The sequence below is a fragment of the Mauremys mutica genome, chromosome 23 (genome assembly GCF_020497125.1).
Source record: "Mauremys mutica isolate MM-2020 ecotype Southern chromosome 23, ASM2049712v1, whole genome shotgun sequence".
Taxonomy (NCBI): Eukaryota; Metazoa; Chordata; order Testudines; family Geoemydidae; genus Mauremys; species Mauremys mutica.
In genome coordinates, this window is record NC_059094.1 from 15,893,369 (window position 1) to 15,910,798 (window position 17,430).

The 17,430-nt window shown below is 60.3% G+C and overlaps 1 protein-coding gene across 5 annotated transcripts in view; it reads left to right on the top strand.

The window, feature by feature from the left end:
* COL16A1 (collagen type XVI alpha 1 chain) overlaps positions 1 to 17,430 on the top strand; it is a 148,054-nt gene that overhangs the window by 124,591 nt on the left and 6,033 nt on the right. For 3 of the 5 annotated variants that reach the window (XM_044998122.1, XM_044998124.1, XM_044998126.1), the window contains 20 exons: positions 331 to 447; positions 1,211 to 1,246; positions 1,651 to 1,737; positions 2,355 to 2,399; positions 3,095 to 3,139; positions 5,538 to 5,591; positions 6,042 to 6,095; positions 7,802 to 7,855; positions 8,530 to 8,574; positions 8,798 to 8,851; positions 9,466 to 9,501; positions 10,303 to 10,365; positions 11,779 to 11,850; positions 13,262 to 13,315; positions 13,642 to 13,686; positions 14,246 to 14,290; positions 15,394 to 15,447; positions 16,008 to 16,061; positions 16,652 to 16,702; positions 17,301 to 17,390. In XM_044998122.1, coding sequence (XP_044854057.1) covers positions 331 to 447; positions 1,211 to 1,246; positions 1,651 to 1,737; positions 2,355 to 2,399; positions 3,095 to 3,139; positions 5,538 to 5,591; positions 6,042 to 6,095; positions 7,802 to 7,855; positions 8,530 to 8,574; positions 8,798 to 8,851; positions 9,466 to 9,501; positions 10,303 to 10,365; positions 11,779 to 11,850; positions 13,262 to 13,315; positions 13,642 to 13,686; positions 14,246 to 14,290; positions 15,394 to 15,447; positions 16,008 to 16,061; positions 16,652 to 16,702; positions 17,301 to 17,390 — 1,155 coding nt within the window. The remainder of the gene's footprint in view (positions 1 to 330; positions 448 to 1,210; positions 1,247 to 1,650; positions 1,738 to 2,354; positions 2,400 to 3,094; positions 3,140 to 5,537; positions 5,592 to 6,041; positions 6,096 to 7,801; positions 7,856 to 8,529; positions 8,575 to 8,797; positions 8,852 to 9,465; positions 9,502 to 10,302; positions 10,366 to 11,778; positions 11,851 to 13,261; positions 13,316 to 13,641; positions 13,687 to 14,245; positions 14,291 to 15,393; positions 15,448 to 16,007; positions 16,062 to 16,651; positions 16,703 to 17,300; positions 17,391 to 17,430) is intronic. The other 2 variants (XM_044998125.1, XM_044998123.1) reach the window with 2 other exon arrangements.

A 17,430-nucleotide genomic window follows, 5' to 3' on the forward strand; every position in this document is an offset into this window, starting at 1 on the left:
CCCGGGCGGGCGGATGCTCCTCCTGTAGCATCTGGCGCTGGGCCCTGTCAGAGCCCGAGGGAGCCTGCTCTGATCCAGAGACTGCAGCCGCTCCGCAGGAGGCTGTTGTAGTCACATGGGCTGGCCACTAGAGGGTGACACAATTCCATCTTCATAAGCTCCATGAGGTGGGGCTGTTGTATCGCTCTGCCTGTGCAGCACCTAGCTTCGTGGGGACCCAATCTCCCCGTCGGCCCCGTCGTGAGGCAAACAATAGTCAATGCACTGAGCCAGCTGGCCGCTGGGCAGATCCCACCTCGTGCAAGCCCTGCTCTCCCCCTCTCTTGCTAGAACATCTGCGGGGATTGTGCCCAGGTGCAGACTGGCTCCCACAAGCCCAGCGGAGTCAAAGGGGAGAAGGGTGACCAGGGCATGCCCGGTGCCCCCGGCATAGACAACTGTGCACGGGTGAGTACCCAACCACCACCTCCTGCGGCGGGTACTTGGCAATTAGCCACTGTCCGGCGGGACTCTCACACAGGGAAATCTCCATGCCTCGATGGCAGCCAGGTCCCGGAGTGCATTACACCCCCGAGCACTCTCACACCCACTGGCACAACGGCCCCACCCCGTGGATGCATAGCTCCGCACACCCAGCGGCACGGCCCCATGCACACGTGTGCACACGCGTCTCCTGTCCACACTGGCACGTATGTTCTTAAGCTCCCTCTTGCACAGATAAACATCTGTCCAATGCAGGGACATGCCCGGGTGCATAATCCCCACCTGCACCCAGTACCCCCTCGCCTACCCCCAGCCTTGTGCAGCTCCTGGTTCATGCCCCCTTGCACACCCCGTTCTCCCTGGAACTGCCCATTGTGCCACCAGTGCAACACGGGCACGAAATCCAAATGGCGCTCGCTGATGCTGACCCTTGGCTCACTTGGCACTAGATCGGTGGGGGCACAAAGTCTCTGAAGGAGTGTGGGTGGTGGGGGTGGGGGTTACCCTGCACTGTGGAAACCGGATCTGTGCTGTATGGGCCCAGTCCTCCAAGGTGTCTCCCCAGTACCTAGCAGGGTCCCCCTCTAGCTGATCAGAAGATGCTTCCCTTTTCTCCATGCCTCCACCGGGGACACTGCCAGCCCCACAGCGCCTCTTCCCCAGGCGAGGCAGGAACGTGGAGCAAACCCCAGCAGGAATAAACTCTCTGCGTCTCTTCCTCTTTCAGTGCTTCGCTCAGTTCCCGAGAGCGGAGGAGCCCCGGGTGAGTAGAGACCCGCGAACTCGGAGATGGTCATGGGGAGGAGAGACCGCTCTGTTCCCTGGTGACCCGAGAACCCCGCCGGATGAATCCACACCTTGGCTGTCTAACGACAGGGCGTTGGGACTGGCGGGGGCGCAGCATGGGGGACTCGCCTGCCCAGAGCACACGACGGGCAGCCACGTTACTCGGACAGCGGTTCCCCGAGCACGACGAGGCTCCGGGGCAGTTTTACAGCCGGCCGGGGCAGACAGGGTTTTCGAGGGGCCAGCCTCCACTCTCTGCGTGTGACGGCCAGGAACACGTTGGCTTGGTTCAGCTGGGCGGCTTGCTGAGTTTTGTGGCCTGGGAAGGGGCGGATTGATCAGAAGCGTCTCCTGAAATGGGTCTCGTCTTCCCCCCCCCAGGGTGACCAAGCGGAAAGCGACGGTGACTGTGTTGGAGGGCCTGGGCTGCCGGGGATGCCTGGCTTACCTGGAGAGAGGGGGGAACAGGTACGTCCAGCATTTGGGTCGGCTCCACCGGACGGCAGGTTTCCAACTCCCCGGCTTTGGCCCCCTGAGAGCTGCAGTTCATGGGTGACATTTCTAGCGATTGATTGAGATTTCCGTCCCCACAGCATGGCCCTTAGATACCCTCCCTCACCAGCATCGCCTCCTTCCCGCCCCTCGCTGCATCCCCCCAGGGAGAGCCTGGGGCGCAGGGCAGAACCCCTCAGGCCAGAGCCGGCCCCAGCTCCAGCCCACTGATCTCCAGGTCCTGGAGCTGAACTCTGCTCTTCCCGACCAGTGGGAACCGGCGCCGTTCAATCTCCCCCTTTGCTCTGTTCGGTATTTCCCGTCTCTCGTGACAGCAGTCGCTGGGGTCTCCACCTGCTCGTTATGTGAATTTGTGACGGGGATTGAACCGGGGAAGCTCCCGACCTACAAGCATGAGCTGGCGGCTGTAGCAGGCTCACAATCTCTGTGGCTCAGGCACAGAAGGGAGCTGTAATACACGCTCCTCTCCGGGCTCTGTCTTGACCTCCCACACCCATTGCAATGGCCAGGCGTGATGCTCTGCTTTACGGCTCCTGTCTCAAGCATCTAACTCTGTGCCGGTCTCTTTGTAGGGCCCACCAGGGATGAGAGGATCTCCAGGGCCCGCTGGACCGACTGTGAGTAACTCTTGCAAAGAGCATACTCTGTAGACTTGGGGTTCTCCTGCTCTTTGTACGTAGGGCGGGGTGCTGCCCCTTCCTGGCCCCGTCCTGCTCCGTATGGGACAGCTGTGTGCTGAGCGTGCTGGGAGCACGCTCCAGAGAAGAGTTACCTGTCGCTCCCTGTGTTGGGGCGGTGAGCCCTGGGATGACAGATCGCTGCGCGATGGGGACTCACTACTGCTCCGTGGCCCCTCCGAAAATCCCAGGCTGAAATCCTAACCCCACTGCAGTCAATGGCCAAATCCCCACTGACTTCAGCGAGCCTGGATTTCCCCCCGAGAGCCTGGGCTGGGAATGGCTGAGCACGGCAGAGTGGCCAGGCCTTCTGCCAACCCAGCAGCGAATCCCAGGCCAGCCCTGAGGCCACGGTGAGGGGCGGAGGGGGGTAAGCGCTTCTGGACAGAGCTGCCTTCTATAGATGGGGGCAAAGGTGCCATTGGCAGGGAAGGATGGGTGAGTCTGCTGAGCTGTTCCGGAAACCAGAAGAGGAGAGATCCCGCTCGGAACAAGAGTGTGAAACAAGCCGGTGTCGGGAAACCCAGCCCCTTGGCTGCTCTGCTGAGGGTCCTATCCCCACCAGCCCCAGGCCCAGCCCCGCCAGCCTCCTGACTGTGATTTCCAAGGTGTGATCTCACTGTTTCTTCCCTCAGGGCCCTCCAGGTTTTCCTGGAACGCCTGGCGCACCCGGATTGCCTGTAAGAACCCAGCACTGCACGTGCTCTGTGCGGTCCTTTGTCGCTGACGCTTGTTTGGCTTTGTTCCCCTCCATTCCTCTCCTCCGGGCTCTGCGCCTGATCACCCAGCCAGGCCCCATGCACACCGGTCCCCCGAGTCAGAGACTCCCCCGGGCCCCGGGAGGAGGAGCCTCATTTTGGTTAATCTCCTGCCCTGTCACCTCTGCATCCCTCCTGTCCTCATCTCTCCTTTCCTTGCCACTCATCTCCCTCTCAGTGGGCCTGATTCTCCTCCCATTTACATGGGAGTAAATCAGGAGTAACTCCATTGAACTCAGTGGAGCCAGCTTCTCAGCCGGTGTAAATCTAGCCTTGTGGCTCAGGCAACTGGCTTGGGACTTGGGAGCCCTGCGTTCATTTCCTAGCTCTGACCCAGACCTCCTGGTTGACCTTGGAATCTCTCTGGGCCTCAGTTCCCCATCTGTAAAATGGGCATGATTCTTCCATTCTCCTCCCCTTTGGCTGCTTCAGTTGTGAGCTCCTTGGGGCTGGGACTGTCTCTCACTGTGTGTCTGTGCAGCACCCGGCACCGTGGGGCCTTTGATCTCTGCTGGGCCTTGGAGCTGCTTCTGCAATCCACATGAAAACCTCGTGTCACTCCAACGGAGCTGCTCTGACCCAGGGCTTGTCCGCACAGAGACGGTGCACGGCAAGCCAGGGTGTGAACGTGGCTGGCTGGAACCTGCTGCCACACACTAGACATTCTGGTCCAGGGCCCCATGGTGCTAGATCAGATTCAGTCGAGAAAAAAATTGAATCGATTCCACTTTTTTTCTCCTTTCTCTTCATTCTCTCTCTCGTCTCCTCTTCCTCCTGCCTCAGCGCCCGGCTGAGTGCGCAGGATCTCTCTCAGCAAAGCCCCAATCCTGCACTCAAAATGAATGGATCCTCCTGTGCCCCACTCCCCAAGCCCCTGCTGAGTCTCAGTTGCCAGGCCGGGGAGATAGCGCTTGAACTGTGGTTTTTCTCACAGGGCTCATCCCCCACCGTCATTCATGTCCTAATCTCATATCTGGCATCTTCCACTAATGTCACAGTAACCCCACGGTCTGTCTGTGTGATTGCTACGCAGTGTTCACGTCCTCACCGGTGTGTCCTATGAAACAGCATCACTTTCCACCACGTAGGTGCCATGTAACCGAAACTAACCCCCATCCTAGTCGCTCCTTGTTGCTATGCCGATCCCCGCCCAGGTTCACCTGGAAACTGTAGGGACCAGGGGCGGGGCCTGGGTGGGGCCTACTTAGCCCCTCCCACTCCATAGCTTCACCTGTCAGTCATGCCTTGGAACGCTCAGCGAGAACTCGTGTGTTTCTCGTCTGTTTCCCGCGCGCTGGGGGTGGCGCGTCCCGTCCCGTGCGCACGCTCGTGTGCTTCACCTGGGGACGCGGCGGGAGGGGAAAGGCGACTGGGGGCCCTTGGGTGTGAGGGAGGTCCCAGGGAGCGGGCAGCCGTAGCTTCTGCTCATGGGCTACCAGCAGCGATGAGCCATCTGTAGGGCAAGACTTTCCCTGCCCAGCTTCGTGCCCCCTGCTAGCCCCAAGTCCCCCCCGTACTGAAGGGATATGCAGCACCCGTCCACCATGGTCCAAAGAACCCGCTTCAGAAAGCAGGGCTGCCGAGGAGCTGCCTTCCAACGTGTCGGCCAGTCAGCGCCGGCCTGTGCTGGGAGGTCACGTCTGGGAGGAGCGTTTGGGGTGAGGGGCCGGGGGGGTGGGGTGGGTTTCAGGAATCGCAGCATCCAAGACGGTTGCCTCTGTTCCTTTGGAGATGGGCCAGGTAAGCCGCTGTCTCCCAGCCAGGGTGCGTCTACCCAGCCATGTGCGCGGACGTCCCCAGTTGCTGCAAATCGACAGGGTTCTACTGAAGGCGACGGAGCTGGGCTGATCCCCACCGTGGCTGGGGATCCGACCCGTTGAGCCCCCCGGACGAGATGCCTGCTGAGGTGCAGGGCGGGGCTCATCTTCAACCCAGCTTTCTCTAGGCTCCCCTGGCCTTTGTGCCTTCAGACAAATGCAGGCGCTGCCCCTCGGCCTACGAAGTGCCGGAGCCAGCTAGCGGGGTGGCGATATTCCGAGGCTCCCTGGAGGCGGGGCCGGCTCGGAAAAGCCAGCCCTGCGGCTAGGTGGCAGGACAAGTTTTCACAGTGCCGATAGCCCTTAGAGCTTCCAGTGGCAATGGAGGGAGTGTGAACTGAAGCACTCGGCTCCGGGAGTGGGAGCTGTGTTCATGTCTGGTTGCGCCATCCCGCCCTCTGCGGCCCTGCCGTGCTGCGTGCAGCTGGTCGTGCCACCGGCAAGGTGGGAATGGGGTTCAGGGTGGAAATGCCCCGGCAGAACCTCATGTTTTCTCTCCAAAGGGTCTCCAGGGCGAGCGCGGACTACCTGGGCTCACCGGCGCGAAAGGGGAACTGGTGAGTGATAGACCTGGCTGCCGACTCCCCGAGTGCCAGTGGGTTTTGCTGCCCCATGGGGGAGAGGGGCTAGCAGGATGCTGGTTTCCTGCTGGAGAAGCCCCCCCCCCCCCCCGTCACTGTATGAGGGGGAGACGACACCGCGGTTCAGAGGGGCTGCGACATGGACAGAGCTGGAACCTGAGGTCCTGCTGCCCCACGTTCTGCTGCCAGGCTCTCTGGCCAATGATCCCAGCTCTGCCCCAGAGGGACCTGCCTTGGCTGCCTGGCCCCAGCTTGGTGGCAGCAGGGGCTGGGCACATTTGCCTGCCAGACCAACGCATTAGCGGGTGGTTTACATCCATGCGCACCAGGCCGGCCCAGCAGAAAGAGGCGCCAGTGCGTAGCACGGGGTGCAGGAGCCTAAACCTTGAGCCTGGCCTGTCTGATCCCCAATCTTGTTCTCTTCAGGGCCCTCCCGGTCAACCCGGCTACCCTGGTGCAATGGGCCCCCCCGGGCTGCACGTGAGTACCGTTGTGTTTAGATGGAATATCTGGGACATGGGGATTAAGGTCGCCCAGTCACTGTCCACCAGAGTTCAACACGGCTCGGGGGTTGGTACGCAGAGTCCTCAGCCTGCCAGCACCTTGCCTTAAGGATACAGCAGAGGAGGAAGGCGAGTTACTTGTTCCCTTTAGCTGGAGATCGTGTTTAGAAGCATCCCCCCCTCCCCCCGCGCCTCTTAGAGAGCGTCAGAGCTATGAACTCTGCTCTGGGGGGAAGAGACGCGGGAGCGCTTGGCCTTGCTGCTGCTCTTAAAGCCTGAGCCCGTTTCCTAGACGACAAAACAGAACACACGCAAGAGGGGAGAGAGAAAAACACCGAGAGAAAATCCAGCTTACGGCGCCGGTGTTGACTCTCGCTTGCAACCTCCCTGCTGGAAATCACAGGCACGTGACACGGTCTATCAGCCACGCCGAGCCCTGGCAAGCGTGTCCCAGCATCAGGCTGTTCAGGGCATTGCTTTGAGCTGCCTCTTCCTGGTTGCAGGCTCACAGCGGTGTTGCAAAGTATACAGCCTTGGCCAGCTACGCCAGACACTGATTAGACAGAAGGCAAAAGGAGAGGGCTAGGAAAGAGAAGGCAAGATTTTAGGTGGGGAAGGTAAAGGACAGCCGGGTGGTGGGGGACTTAGCACTGGTCTACACTACAGAATGACTTCGGTCGCTCAGGGTGTGAATAATCTGAACCCCCTGAGCAACCCAGTTCTCCCGACCCGATCGCTGGTGCAGACAGAGCTATGTCGGTGGGAGGGCTTCTCTCGTCAGCTGGGAGCATCTTCAGAAACGCTGCATTGGTGCAGCTTTGCTGATGCAAGGCTCCACCGGAGGCAAGCCCAAAGTCTCACCCCCCCGGCTGGGTCCCTCTCTGCCCGGTCTGGTCAGGACAGCTCTCAGGATTGGAGTGAAAAAGGTCCAGGGTCCCAGGAGAGGGTTGGGGAAGGTGGCAGCTGTGATGGTGACGTTTGCTCCCGTCCAATTTTTCTTCCCAAAGTCTCTCTTTAAGGACCCAGAAGGGGTGGCTGGAATAGCCAGTCCCCTCGTTATTTTGTCCACCAGTTAGACCTCATTTTTTACACCAATTTGAGCCCATTGATTTCCGGCCCCACACTTGTCTTGTTTACCAGGCATGATTATAACACAGCCCTTGAGTTCTCTTTGTTCGGACCAGTTCACTCTGTCTCGCTGTTGCACCTTTTTCCTGTCAGCATTTGTTGTTATCGGGGATTGTGACATTTGATGCACTTTCACTGGCTTCCTCCAGCCGAGCTCACCAAGAGGGTAAATTCATAGGCCCGACGGTGCTGAGAGCGGGGGGTGCTGGGCGGTACATGCAGCTGGGAGTGGAGACCCCTGGCGGAGAGGCGAGACAGCCGAGCGTGGCCTGCCTGCCGTGTTGGGAAGGAGGGTACGATCAAGCAGTGCAGAGGGGAGGGACTCTGCACTGGGGGTCACGGGCCCTGGGAGTCACTAGAACTTGCCACACCCCTGCCAAGAAAGAGGCACTGGTGAGGTGCAAATTAGCAGAGGAAGGTCCCACAGGCCCACACGTTAGCCACCACCAAGATGGTTCCCCTCTTCCACCGTCAGCTACCTCCCCACCGGCTACCAGCCCCTGCCCCTGCAGCTGCTGTGCAAAGCTCATCTCATTCCCCCACCTTCTTCCCCAGGGCATCAAGGGAGAACGAGGCTACTTGGGACCCCCCGGAGAGAAAGGGGAATTGGTAAGTGCCACGGACCTGACCCTGTGCCAACTCGATGCCTCTGGGCCATTTGCCGCTCGCCATTCGATGGGGGTGAAGGGAATCCATCCCCCCAGCTAGGAGAGGAGCCTGGTGGCTGGGCTTGGGGGTGCTGCTGGGTTGTATTTGCTTCCACGGGGCATCCACCCCCATCCCCATAAGGCTACGACTGAGAACATGCAGCAGGGAGATTGGGCAGACGCAGCCTCTTGGATTGGGGGGTGGGGGGCAGCCTGCAGCCCCAGACACAATGGGCGATGTGGCCCTGTCAAGCCACAGGCCTGCGCTACGTAAGTTCATCGCTCAACTCCAGCAAATACCTCCAGGGATGGGTCCCCGGCTTTCCCTGGGGGAAGCAAGGCAGCGGGATGGGGTGGGAGCACTGGGGCCTGGATCCTGACAGGGGCATCTGGGTGCTACCCCGAGAGAAACAATCCAGGCTAATGGCGCCCATACCACATCTCACCAGGCAGCCTCATGGCTGCACCTGCAGGAGCTCACTGAGACCCGCCGAAGGGGCCAGAGCTGAGCTGAGCTGCCCCCCGGACCCTCCGCTAAAACCAGGGCTGCTGCCAGCAGGCTCGCCCGTGACGCAGTAAGTATCCCTCCCTCCCCGGGCAGCACCGCTGATTCCTGTTCCCTTGCTGTCTCCCCAGGGCCCCCCTGGTTCCGATGGCGTCCCAGGTCCTGTGGGGCCAGCGGTAAGTTCACAGCTAAGATCTGTCTGCTGAGCCGTCCTGCCCCCACTGGTGCCTGTGGATCGGCACTTGGCTGACAGGCAGGGAGGGAGGAGGGTGCTCGAGCGCATTGCGAAGGAAGAGCCCTGGATGTCTGGCTGGGCTGGCCCCGGTTCTCCTGCCTGTCTCGGGAGCACCAGCGGCACAGAAATTACAGCCCTTCTGCTTTGTCCTGTCTCTGCCCCAGGGTCCGAGAGGAGAGCGCGGCGCTCAGGGCAACTCTGGGGAGAAAGGAGATCAGGTGAGACCCTCCTGCTTCCTCTGCCCCTTCCCCGCCCTGGAGGGAGGGATCGTTGGCCCTGTCCGCTCCAAAGCTTCTCGGAGGGAGATGGTGGCACAGCTGCCCCTGCTTTGTGGGCACTGCCCCTTGGAATAGACCGGGGCTCCCCATTCCCCACCCCTCCTCAGCCCTGTGACCAGGCTGGGGCTGAAGCAGCCCTGCCCCAAAGCAAGCAGAGGAACCCCATGAGATGACCCCAAGGTGCCCAGATGGTGGCTAGGTTCCTAGGCCTGCAGCCTTGCTAAGCCACCAGGGACTTGGCGGTCATGTTGCTGCCCGGAGCCTTGCCCCAGGGCTCCCTGCGCTAGCAGATCTCTGCTTTGGGGGAAGGCTGCAGCGCAGCTGCTTGGCTGTCCAACAGCGTGCACGGTGCTGCAGGCTCTGCTGTGCAGTCAGACAGGTGCTGCAAACGCTGCCCTGTGGACCCCAGATCCCACAGGGAACCAACCCCCTACTCTGGAGGATCTCACACGGTCCACCGAAAGAGCTGCCTCTGTTAGGGGGGCTGCCTTTGGCTGGCCCCTTGAACAAGGGTGTGCTGTAAACCACTGACTGATCTTTTACTGTATTCACAGGGCTTTCAGGGGCAACCAGGCTTCCCAGGGCCAGCCGTAAGTACACCCCGAGGGAAGTTTCAAGCACTGGGGGACTCAATACGTGTTTAGCCTGGCAGAGGAGAGGAGAGGTGTTCCCTTAACAGGGGTGCACTTGCTCGTGACGAGCTCAGGGAGCTGGAATGGAGCATTATGGGGGAGCGGTATGCAAATGGCTGAGCAGAGGCAGAGTGAGCGAGTGGGGGGGATCAATGGGGATTATTTCCTGGGCATATTTTCTGAGACAATAAAGGCAGCAAACCGCCTTTGTCTGATTATCGGGGGATTGACCGAGGGCAGGGATTTGCAGCCAGGAATCGAGCGGGGGCGGGGAGCTTTGTCTGTCCATTTGTTATGGGATGGAGCCTTGTTATCGGAGCTGAGGACAGGCCAGGGGGTGTGGGGGGGAAGGCAGGGCACAAGCCCAGGGACAGAGGCTCTTGGGCCAAAGGAGTTTTCTTCTGGCTTAAATTTCAGTCATCACTAGCCCCATCCACAGCAGGAGCAGGACTACGCGAGCTACCGGCATTTTTAGTGGCAGCTGCCAAGCAGAGTTAGCACAGACCACGCCTGGGGCTAGCCGGGCTCAGCGCGGCCGGCAGAGACCGCGCCTGGGGAGCGTGCTTGTGGCTGGCATAAGTAGGCTGCACTTGCAGAAATGGTGCGACCTGCCTTGTCTGGGCCGGACTGATGTTCCTAAAATAACCCCCTGTGGCCCCCACACTGGGGCTCTGGGCGCTGTGTATGCACCTCGTCTGTAACAGACAGCTGGGCGACTTGATTAGCCCTTCAAAGATTGCAAAACTCTTGTCGTTTTAGGGGCCTCCTGGTTTCCCAGGGAAAGCCGGACCGGCCGGGCCGCCAGGGCCTGCAGCCGAGAAGGTGAGTGCGGCAAGGCGGGCAGGCTGTGGTGCTGGCTTCTCTTTGCCTGCTGATTGCAGGGGATCCTTGCCTGTGGAGGTCTCTGAGCATCGCAGGCCGGAAGAGAGGTTCCTGCTGCTGGCGGGGTTTGGGGCTCCGGCCTCCGCTCAGGGCCAGACAGGCTGTGCTCCCACGGCTGGGCTGGTCCTGCAAGTGGATCCGATCCTGGGCCGGTGCTGGGCGCTAACCAGGGGCCTGTTTCTAGATCCCTTTAATGAGCCCACCACTTCCAAAGAGGCACAAGCGACTTCCCAAGGAGCTCTCGCAAGCGCCCACCTGCTCCCCGCAGCCGAGGCTGGGGGGAGAGAGCCCCTTTGTCATTCTCAGGGCTCTGTTGACACCTGCTGGCCACTGTGAGGAAGGGAGGCTCTCAGGAAGCCCGGGATGGCGGGGGGAATAGGCCAGTTTCCATCCGCAGTGAGCCGCTTGGTTTCAGATACACAGTTTGGGTCCAGGTGGCTGAGGTCATGGGACTGTGATTTTGGCACAGCCTCAGGGACAGCTCGGCGAGAAGCTCGTGGGAACTGCAAACCCCTCCAGGGCCGGGGGGCGCAAAACGGGGACGGACGGTGTTTGGGGCAAACAGAGTCTGAGCCGAGCACTGCGCGGCAGCCGGGCATGTGCTGGGAGGAGACGGGGGCCCTGCACTGTGTGATCTGGGCCCCGGACTCTTGCCAAAGGGCCGCCTGTCAGCTATTCCCTGCGGTGCTGACCAGAAGCAGTGCTTGGCCGCACGGACCCCCCCTGCTCTCCATACACAATCTACCCCCTTTCCGGCTGATTTCCAGTGGTGGATCCATCGTGGAAACATCCCCTGGGGCCTGGGTGATGACTGAGTATCCCGTGAGTGTGGACGGGGTTCAGGACCTGCCTGCCCAGCAGCACTGCTCCGTCCCCTCTAGGGCCCAGGAAGGGGAGGAAGGAGAAACTGCAGCCTTTTAGCACATGGGTAAAATGCAGTGCACGGAGCGTGCAAAGCTGGGGCACATCTGCAGCATGCCCGGGGCACAGCTGGGGCCCTGCTGGCACACTCCAGGCACAGCTAGCCCTGCTGGGGCACAGCTGGTGCCCTGCTGGCACACTCCAGCTGGCACCTGCACCCATTCCTTAGCAAGAGGCAAGTGTTCCTCCTCGTGTGAACTGGCCTCGTCCAGCCGGCTAGCGCCGCTCCCAGGAGATTTGCCACTCAGCCTCCTTCACCCCTTGGATCACAGGGGGACATATGGAGAGGGCAAGTGGAGAAGCTGAGAGCGAAGGGAAGTCTCTGGAGTAGCCTGGCGGTGACGATGGGCATCCTCTCCCGTGGCTCTCTGTACCAGTGCGTTAGCATGGCAGAGGGCAGCAGGTTCATTGCTCCCAATATGACTTTTGCAGGGCAGCGAAGGGATGCGCGGCCCCACGGGGATGCCAGGGCCAATGGGGCCTCCAGGGCCTCCTGGAATACAGGTGAGTGTTTCTCTTTCCCAGCTCAATTCCTGACGGCATGGAAGGCGTGGGGGTCTCTATGTGGGGGGAAGTGCTCAGGGGGTTCCAAGCCGTGGGGACACGGAGTGCACGGGAAAGGAGGCCTCAGGATCATGGTGGCAGGAGCTGTGAGGGACACTGGGCAGCAGCTGGGCAGTACAGACCTTTGTGAGTGTGGACAAAGAGCTCAATACAGAACAAAGACCCAACAGGTTGGTGGGTACCAGCAGATGGGACTTGCCCCTCCCTTCCCCCTCTCCATGAGAGATGAGAATCCCAAACTGACCCCACTAAGCTACGATGCCGTCCCTGGGCCCAAGCCGAGGGCTTCTCACCTCGCTGCATTTGTGCCTCGGGCCAGAGGGATCCTGCCCTGTTGCCACAACGCAGCATCACCGACGCTATGTCACGGCACACACAGGCGATGCCACATGGCTGCTTGAATGTCTCGTTCAGAATGATCTTCGGGGAAAGTCTCTGCAACACGTTTTATTTCATCCAATGGGCTGCTGCCACAGATTGGGAGAGGCGCCAGCAGCTTTTCGTTGGATCCAAAAGTGTGGGACCAGAATCTTGGTGCTGGTTCTGAATAAGGAACGGGCGTCTTGGAGCCTATATTTCAAACACAGGGACGCGTGCTTGCCCAGGCAGAAGTTACTGGGTTAGATGCAGGACCCTGGGTGAAATTCTCAGCCTTGTGCTATGCAGGCGATCAGATGAGATGGGCATAATAGTCTCTTTTAGCCTTAAAATCTGTGAATCTGAAAATGGATTGGCCTTGGTTGGAACCAGGGAGATAAGTGCCTGGGTGGGGGTGGAATAGATATTGGATCACCACTATCCACCCAGTGGTCCCTCTTCCTGTTTGCTGGCCATCCTGTTTCCACACTTGCTGCGTGTAATGCACCCATTAGCGGGCCCATGTACTGCTGCTCGTTGCTGGCTGGGATGCCCAGCCTACCCCAGATGTGGCTCTGCTGCCCTCTTGCCTCTGGATATAAGCACTAACGCAACTGCAGCTCCTGGAGGTTCTCCGTTGGCTCCTGTGGCGCAAATCCGGTTAGGGCTCAGACGGTCATGAGTTCCATCCCTGCCCAGGTGGTCGTGGTGGGTGGAACAGCTAGTGACCGAAGGGACAGTTACAGCTGCAAGGTCATTGCTGGGATGTTCCAAGGTTACAATCCAGATAGCGAGGGAGGGATCCAGCTGCCATACTGAGCACCAATTCCCAGCCCCTCCGGGAGCTGACGTGTTTCCATATAGCAGCATTGTCTTAGTAGTAGTGTCCCACTCCTGAGATCAGCCAGGCAGGCCATTGAGCAGGGTGGTGTGAATGAACAGGCCTCTCATGAGTTCTCTCGTTCTTGGTCTTGCTTTCCCCGTGATGTCCCAGGGCCCAGCCGGCTTGGAAGGACTGGATGGGAAGGACGGGAAGCCAGGAATGCGGGTAAGAAAACAGGACGGGGGTTTCGTACCTATTTTCTCACAGTTCTGCTCAGAACTGGGCCCCAGCTGGTGTGAAGGATTCACTGACCTTCTGCTGAGCCTGGGCCAAGGCTCGTACCAGAAGCCCAAACGGGGTGAGCTTGCCCTTCATCCCAAGCTGTTGGCCAGCTCAGAGGGGGCGCAGAGGTAGAGGCTATTCTCCCCCTCGTCGGAAAGCAGGGAGCTGGGTCCCACTCCTGGGGTTCCTCTCCCAGGCAGGACGTCAAACACACCTGAAACTTCCTGCCACAGCAAACCTAATTCAGTGTCCGTTGCCTCTTTCCATAGGGCGACCCGGGTCCTGCAGGGCCCCCAGGGATGATGGGAATTCCGGTAAGTCCTGGCTGGATTCCTGAATAGCTCCCTGGTGCATAGCACCAGGGGTCCCCAGTCGGGGGGTGTTCGCGTCTTTCCTTGCCAGACTCTCACCCTTACCCCATGCCCCTTCCCCACCACCACCTCCCGCGCTGCTGACTGCTAGGTCCTGACAAAGATTCAGACGGCGGTAGCTGGGCTTTCCTTGAGTTCCCCCCAAAATGCAGCTCTGGCCCTCTCCCTGGGAGACAGCACCCCCACTGCCTTGTAAGTGGGGGTTGCATTGAATTGCAGAGGGAGGGGAGATAGATGATTGTTGAAGAGGAAGGAGAAGCGATGGACTCAGAGCTTGCGAAAGCGGCCCCATCTCCACCGGAGGCAGAGGTAATTCGTCAGGAGCTGGAGAGCTGCCTGCCCTCGGCCCGCTCCGGGGGCTCCCGGTGGGTTTGTTATGGCAGGGAGAGCTTGGCGGCTGGCGTGGGGGGTGTCTCCGTGCCCGAGGGAGGGAGGCACAGAGCAGGGAAGGCCCTGCTCACCTGATGCTGGAGAGTCATTCCTCTCTTCTTTTCCCCGCCAGGGCTTCAAGGGAAAACCCGGCCACCCGGGTCTGCCGGGCCAGAAGGTGAGCTGCTTTGCTGCTCTTGCAGCCTCAGGGAATCCGCAGCGGGCACCTGGCCGCAGCTGCTTTGTGACACCTGCCCTTTGAGATCGCTGAGGGCGGGGGCTCGCTGGAAGGGACATTAGGCCCTGCGTAGGGGGGATTCTAGCCCCACTGCGTTCAGTAGGGCCTGCTTTCCCCCTTGGGGGGCTGTGGCACTGGACTGGCACATCGCCTCGTGCTGGGCCCGCCGCCTCGTGCTGGGCCCACCGCATGGGGCGAATGTCACCCTGGGGAGAGCCAAAGGGCTTTATCTGCCTGCTTAGGGTCTGGGGGGACTTGAGGAGCCCTGGGAGGATCGTGGAGTGTTTTTGCTATTTGAAACTTCCTGCTCTAGCTGGCTGCCATGGCCCCACCCCCAGGGCCCCTCGGCGTATTCAGCACCCCATCGTCCCCGACACCATCATTCAGAGCTAGTGCACCCCGGAATCTCACACCCACCCCGACTGGTGCAGAGAGCAGGCCCCAGCGTCCACCAGCACTCAGCATTCATCCGCTGCAAGCCCCCTCCAAAGGGACCGAGCCAATCTAAGGGCAGCCCGGCGGCTTCCAGGGACGGAGATGAACCAGCCTGGCTTGTAGCGGTGCCGGGGCTGGGCAGTGATGTACCTGTGACATACAGGCACGGCAGTGGCTGCCTCTTCTGGTCAAGCCAGGCCATTCCCCCGCAGGGTGGGACCTTTACATCACTGGGTGCCGATGTGGGATTGCTCGGTCAGATGGCGGCAGAGGCTGGGTACCTGATTTTAAAGGGCTGGATAATTGTATGATCCCAATGGGGCCCTGTCCCCAGCTGGAATAAGCTGGTGTAGATCCACTGAAGTTGGCAGCCATGCAAGCTAAGAGGATGTGATGGTCGTTGATCATGGCACTGCCCATGTGGCTGGCATGTGTAATGGGAGGCTGTCACGTTCCTCTGCACGGTGAGAGGCAAGATGCCAGCTCGGCTGGCCCAGTGACCGGATCCGGTGTGACAAACCCCATGCAGGCCAGACTCCCTGCTCCCTCGCTCTCCGTCTACACGTGGCGCATGCATGATGCTCCATGCTGTGTGTTCTTCTTTCCAGGGTGACTGTGGCAAACCCGGGCCCCCCGGAAGCACGGGCCGGCCAGGGGCAGAGGTGAGTCAGTGCGGCGTGGAAGGATGGGGTGTTTAATGCTCAGGGCGCCACGTGCGGCTCCCGGCAGTGACCCACCACCAGCGACACTGGATGTGAGGACCGGCCATGATTGTGCTTCTGCTCCCCGATCGCTCGTCCCAAGCCCCTTCCCCCTCGCGGGGTCCCAGGGCTCAAGCTCCAGCCCTAGCCCAATTCAGCAGCCCCATAGCCCGAGTTAGCTGACACCAGCCAGCCGCAGGTGTTTAATTGCAGTGTAGACACACCCTGAGCGACTCACAGGAGAACTTCAGCAGCCCCGTTGCCATAGGGCCAGGCTCTCCATGGGGCAAATGAGTGCAGCTGCTCTGGTGAAGTCAATGGAGCTACCTCGGGTTACAGCCGCTGAGGATGTGGCCTGGAACGCTGAAGTACAGCGTATGCGCAAACACACGCCCAGGTGCCTGGGGAAGGGACCCGGTTCCCACTGGCAGTTCTCATGCTCTTGCATACAGGTCAGCTGGGTGAGGAGGGGTGTGTACTGTACGGGCTGCGACTGGTTATAATCGCTCTGTCTTTTGCAGGGAGAACCTGGTCCGATGGGACCCCAAGGCAGACAGGGGCCTCCGGGCCATTTAGTAAGTTGAATTTTTGCTCTGGTTGAGAAGAAGTGACAACATCCCAATTGCACTGGTTTAATCCGGCACCGATGGGGGAAAACACAGGGCTGTGTGAGCTCACTCCAGACCCAGCCTCGCCCAGCAGGAGGCGCTGTAGGGGATGGTGCAGGGGCACTGGCTGTAAGGAAACTCTCACCAATGCCAGCCCCAGCAGCAATCGCACTTCAAGGGAGTTGATTGGTGGGGGGAACTCTCAGCTACTGCAGTCCCAGCCTCTCCCAGCAGGAGGCGCTGTATGGAATGATGCTATTTTACTGGCCCCTAAATAAAATGACTCAGCCTGTGCAAGGCTGCTTGACAGGACTGTGTCTGGTGGGAGGTGCTATGGCTGTTCTGGCCACGGTGCTCCTGTTCAATCACCCATTGGTTCCCCCAGTTTAAAGAAGCGAGCTGACGGGTGTAGTGGACACTGCACGGTGCACTGCCGTGGCAGCACTGCCCCTGGCTCGGTAGGAGCCGATCGGCCTTTTCCTAGGGCTGGTTTCAGCTCCTGCTTCCAGGTTAATTGTTACTCTGTTAAAATGTCCTAATCTCTTCTCACTCGTTAGGGTCCCCCAGGAAGCCCGGGCCAGCCGGGCCCAGCTGGAATCACAGGCATGGTAAGTGCTGTCCCTGCCCCAGGGGCCTCCCCATTGGCCCAGAGCCATAGGAGCATGTTTAGTCTCCTGCAGCCTCGTTCTTCCCAGAGTGGGTTTCAGCGCGGGTCAGACGGGGAGAGCGGACCCCACCCTGGGGGTCTCGCCCCAGCCTTGTTACCAGCTTCGCTCTGCCAGCATCATAATGTTCCCAGCTGCCACCATCCCCCAGGCAGAGGCGGTGCATGTCCAGCCGTGTAGCACCAGCTGAACTGCCTTTGCCAAGCCACGTTGGCAGGCTGGTGGCACGCGAAGCTGTGCCGTGCCGTGCCAGGGCCATGCTCGGGAGTGAACGTGGCCGATGGGACTCGGGAGGTCGGCTGGGCTCTGATTCAGGATCCAGTTCGCCAGTCTCGCTTGGATCCGGGGCCAGGCGAGGCAATGTAGGGCCTGGTTTCCAGTGAGGGCATCCACAGCAGTCGAGCTCCCGTACCTTGCCTGTTCTGATCACGACTGCATGTTCGAGTGCCCGGGTCCGCACCTGGGCACCTGCTGATGGCTTCGTTCTCACTTTCGAAATAACGTCTGAAACCAGCGCTCTCTCCTTTTCCCCATTCTCCAGGGACTGAAGGGCGAGAGGGGATCTCCAGGGGAAAGAGGTCTCGCAGGGATGCCGGGGCAACCCGGGCCCCCAGGCCACCCTGGACCACCCGTGAGTGCTGCATGTCAATGGAGACGTGACACGGACTAGG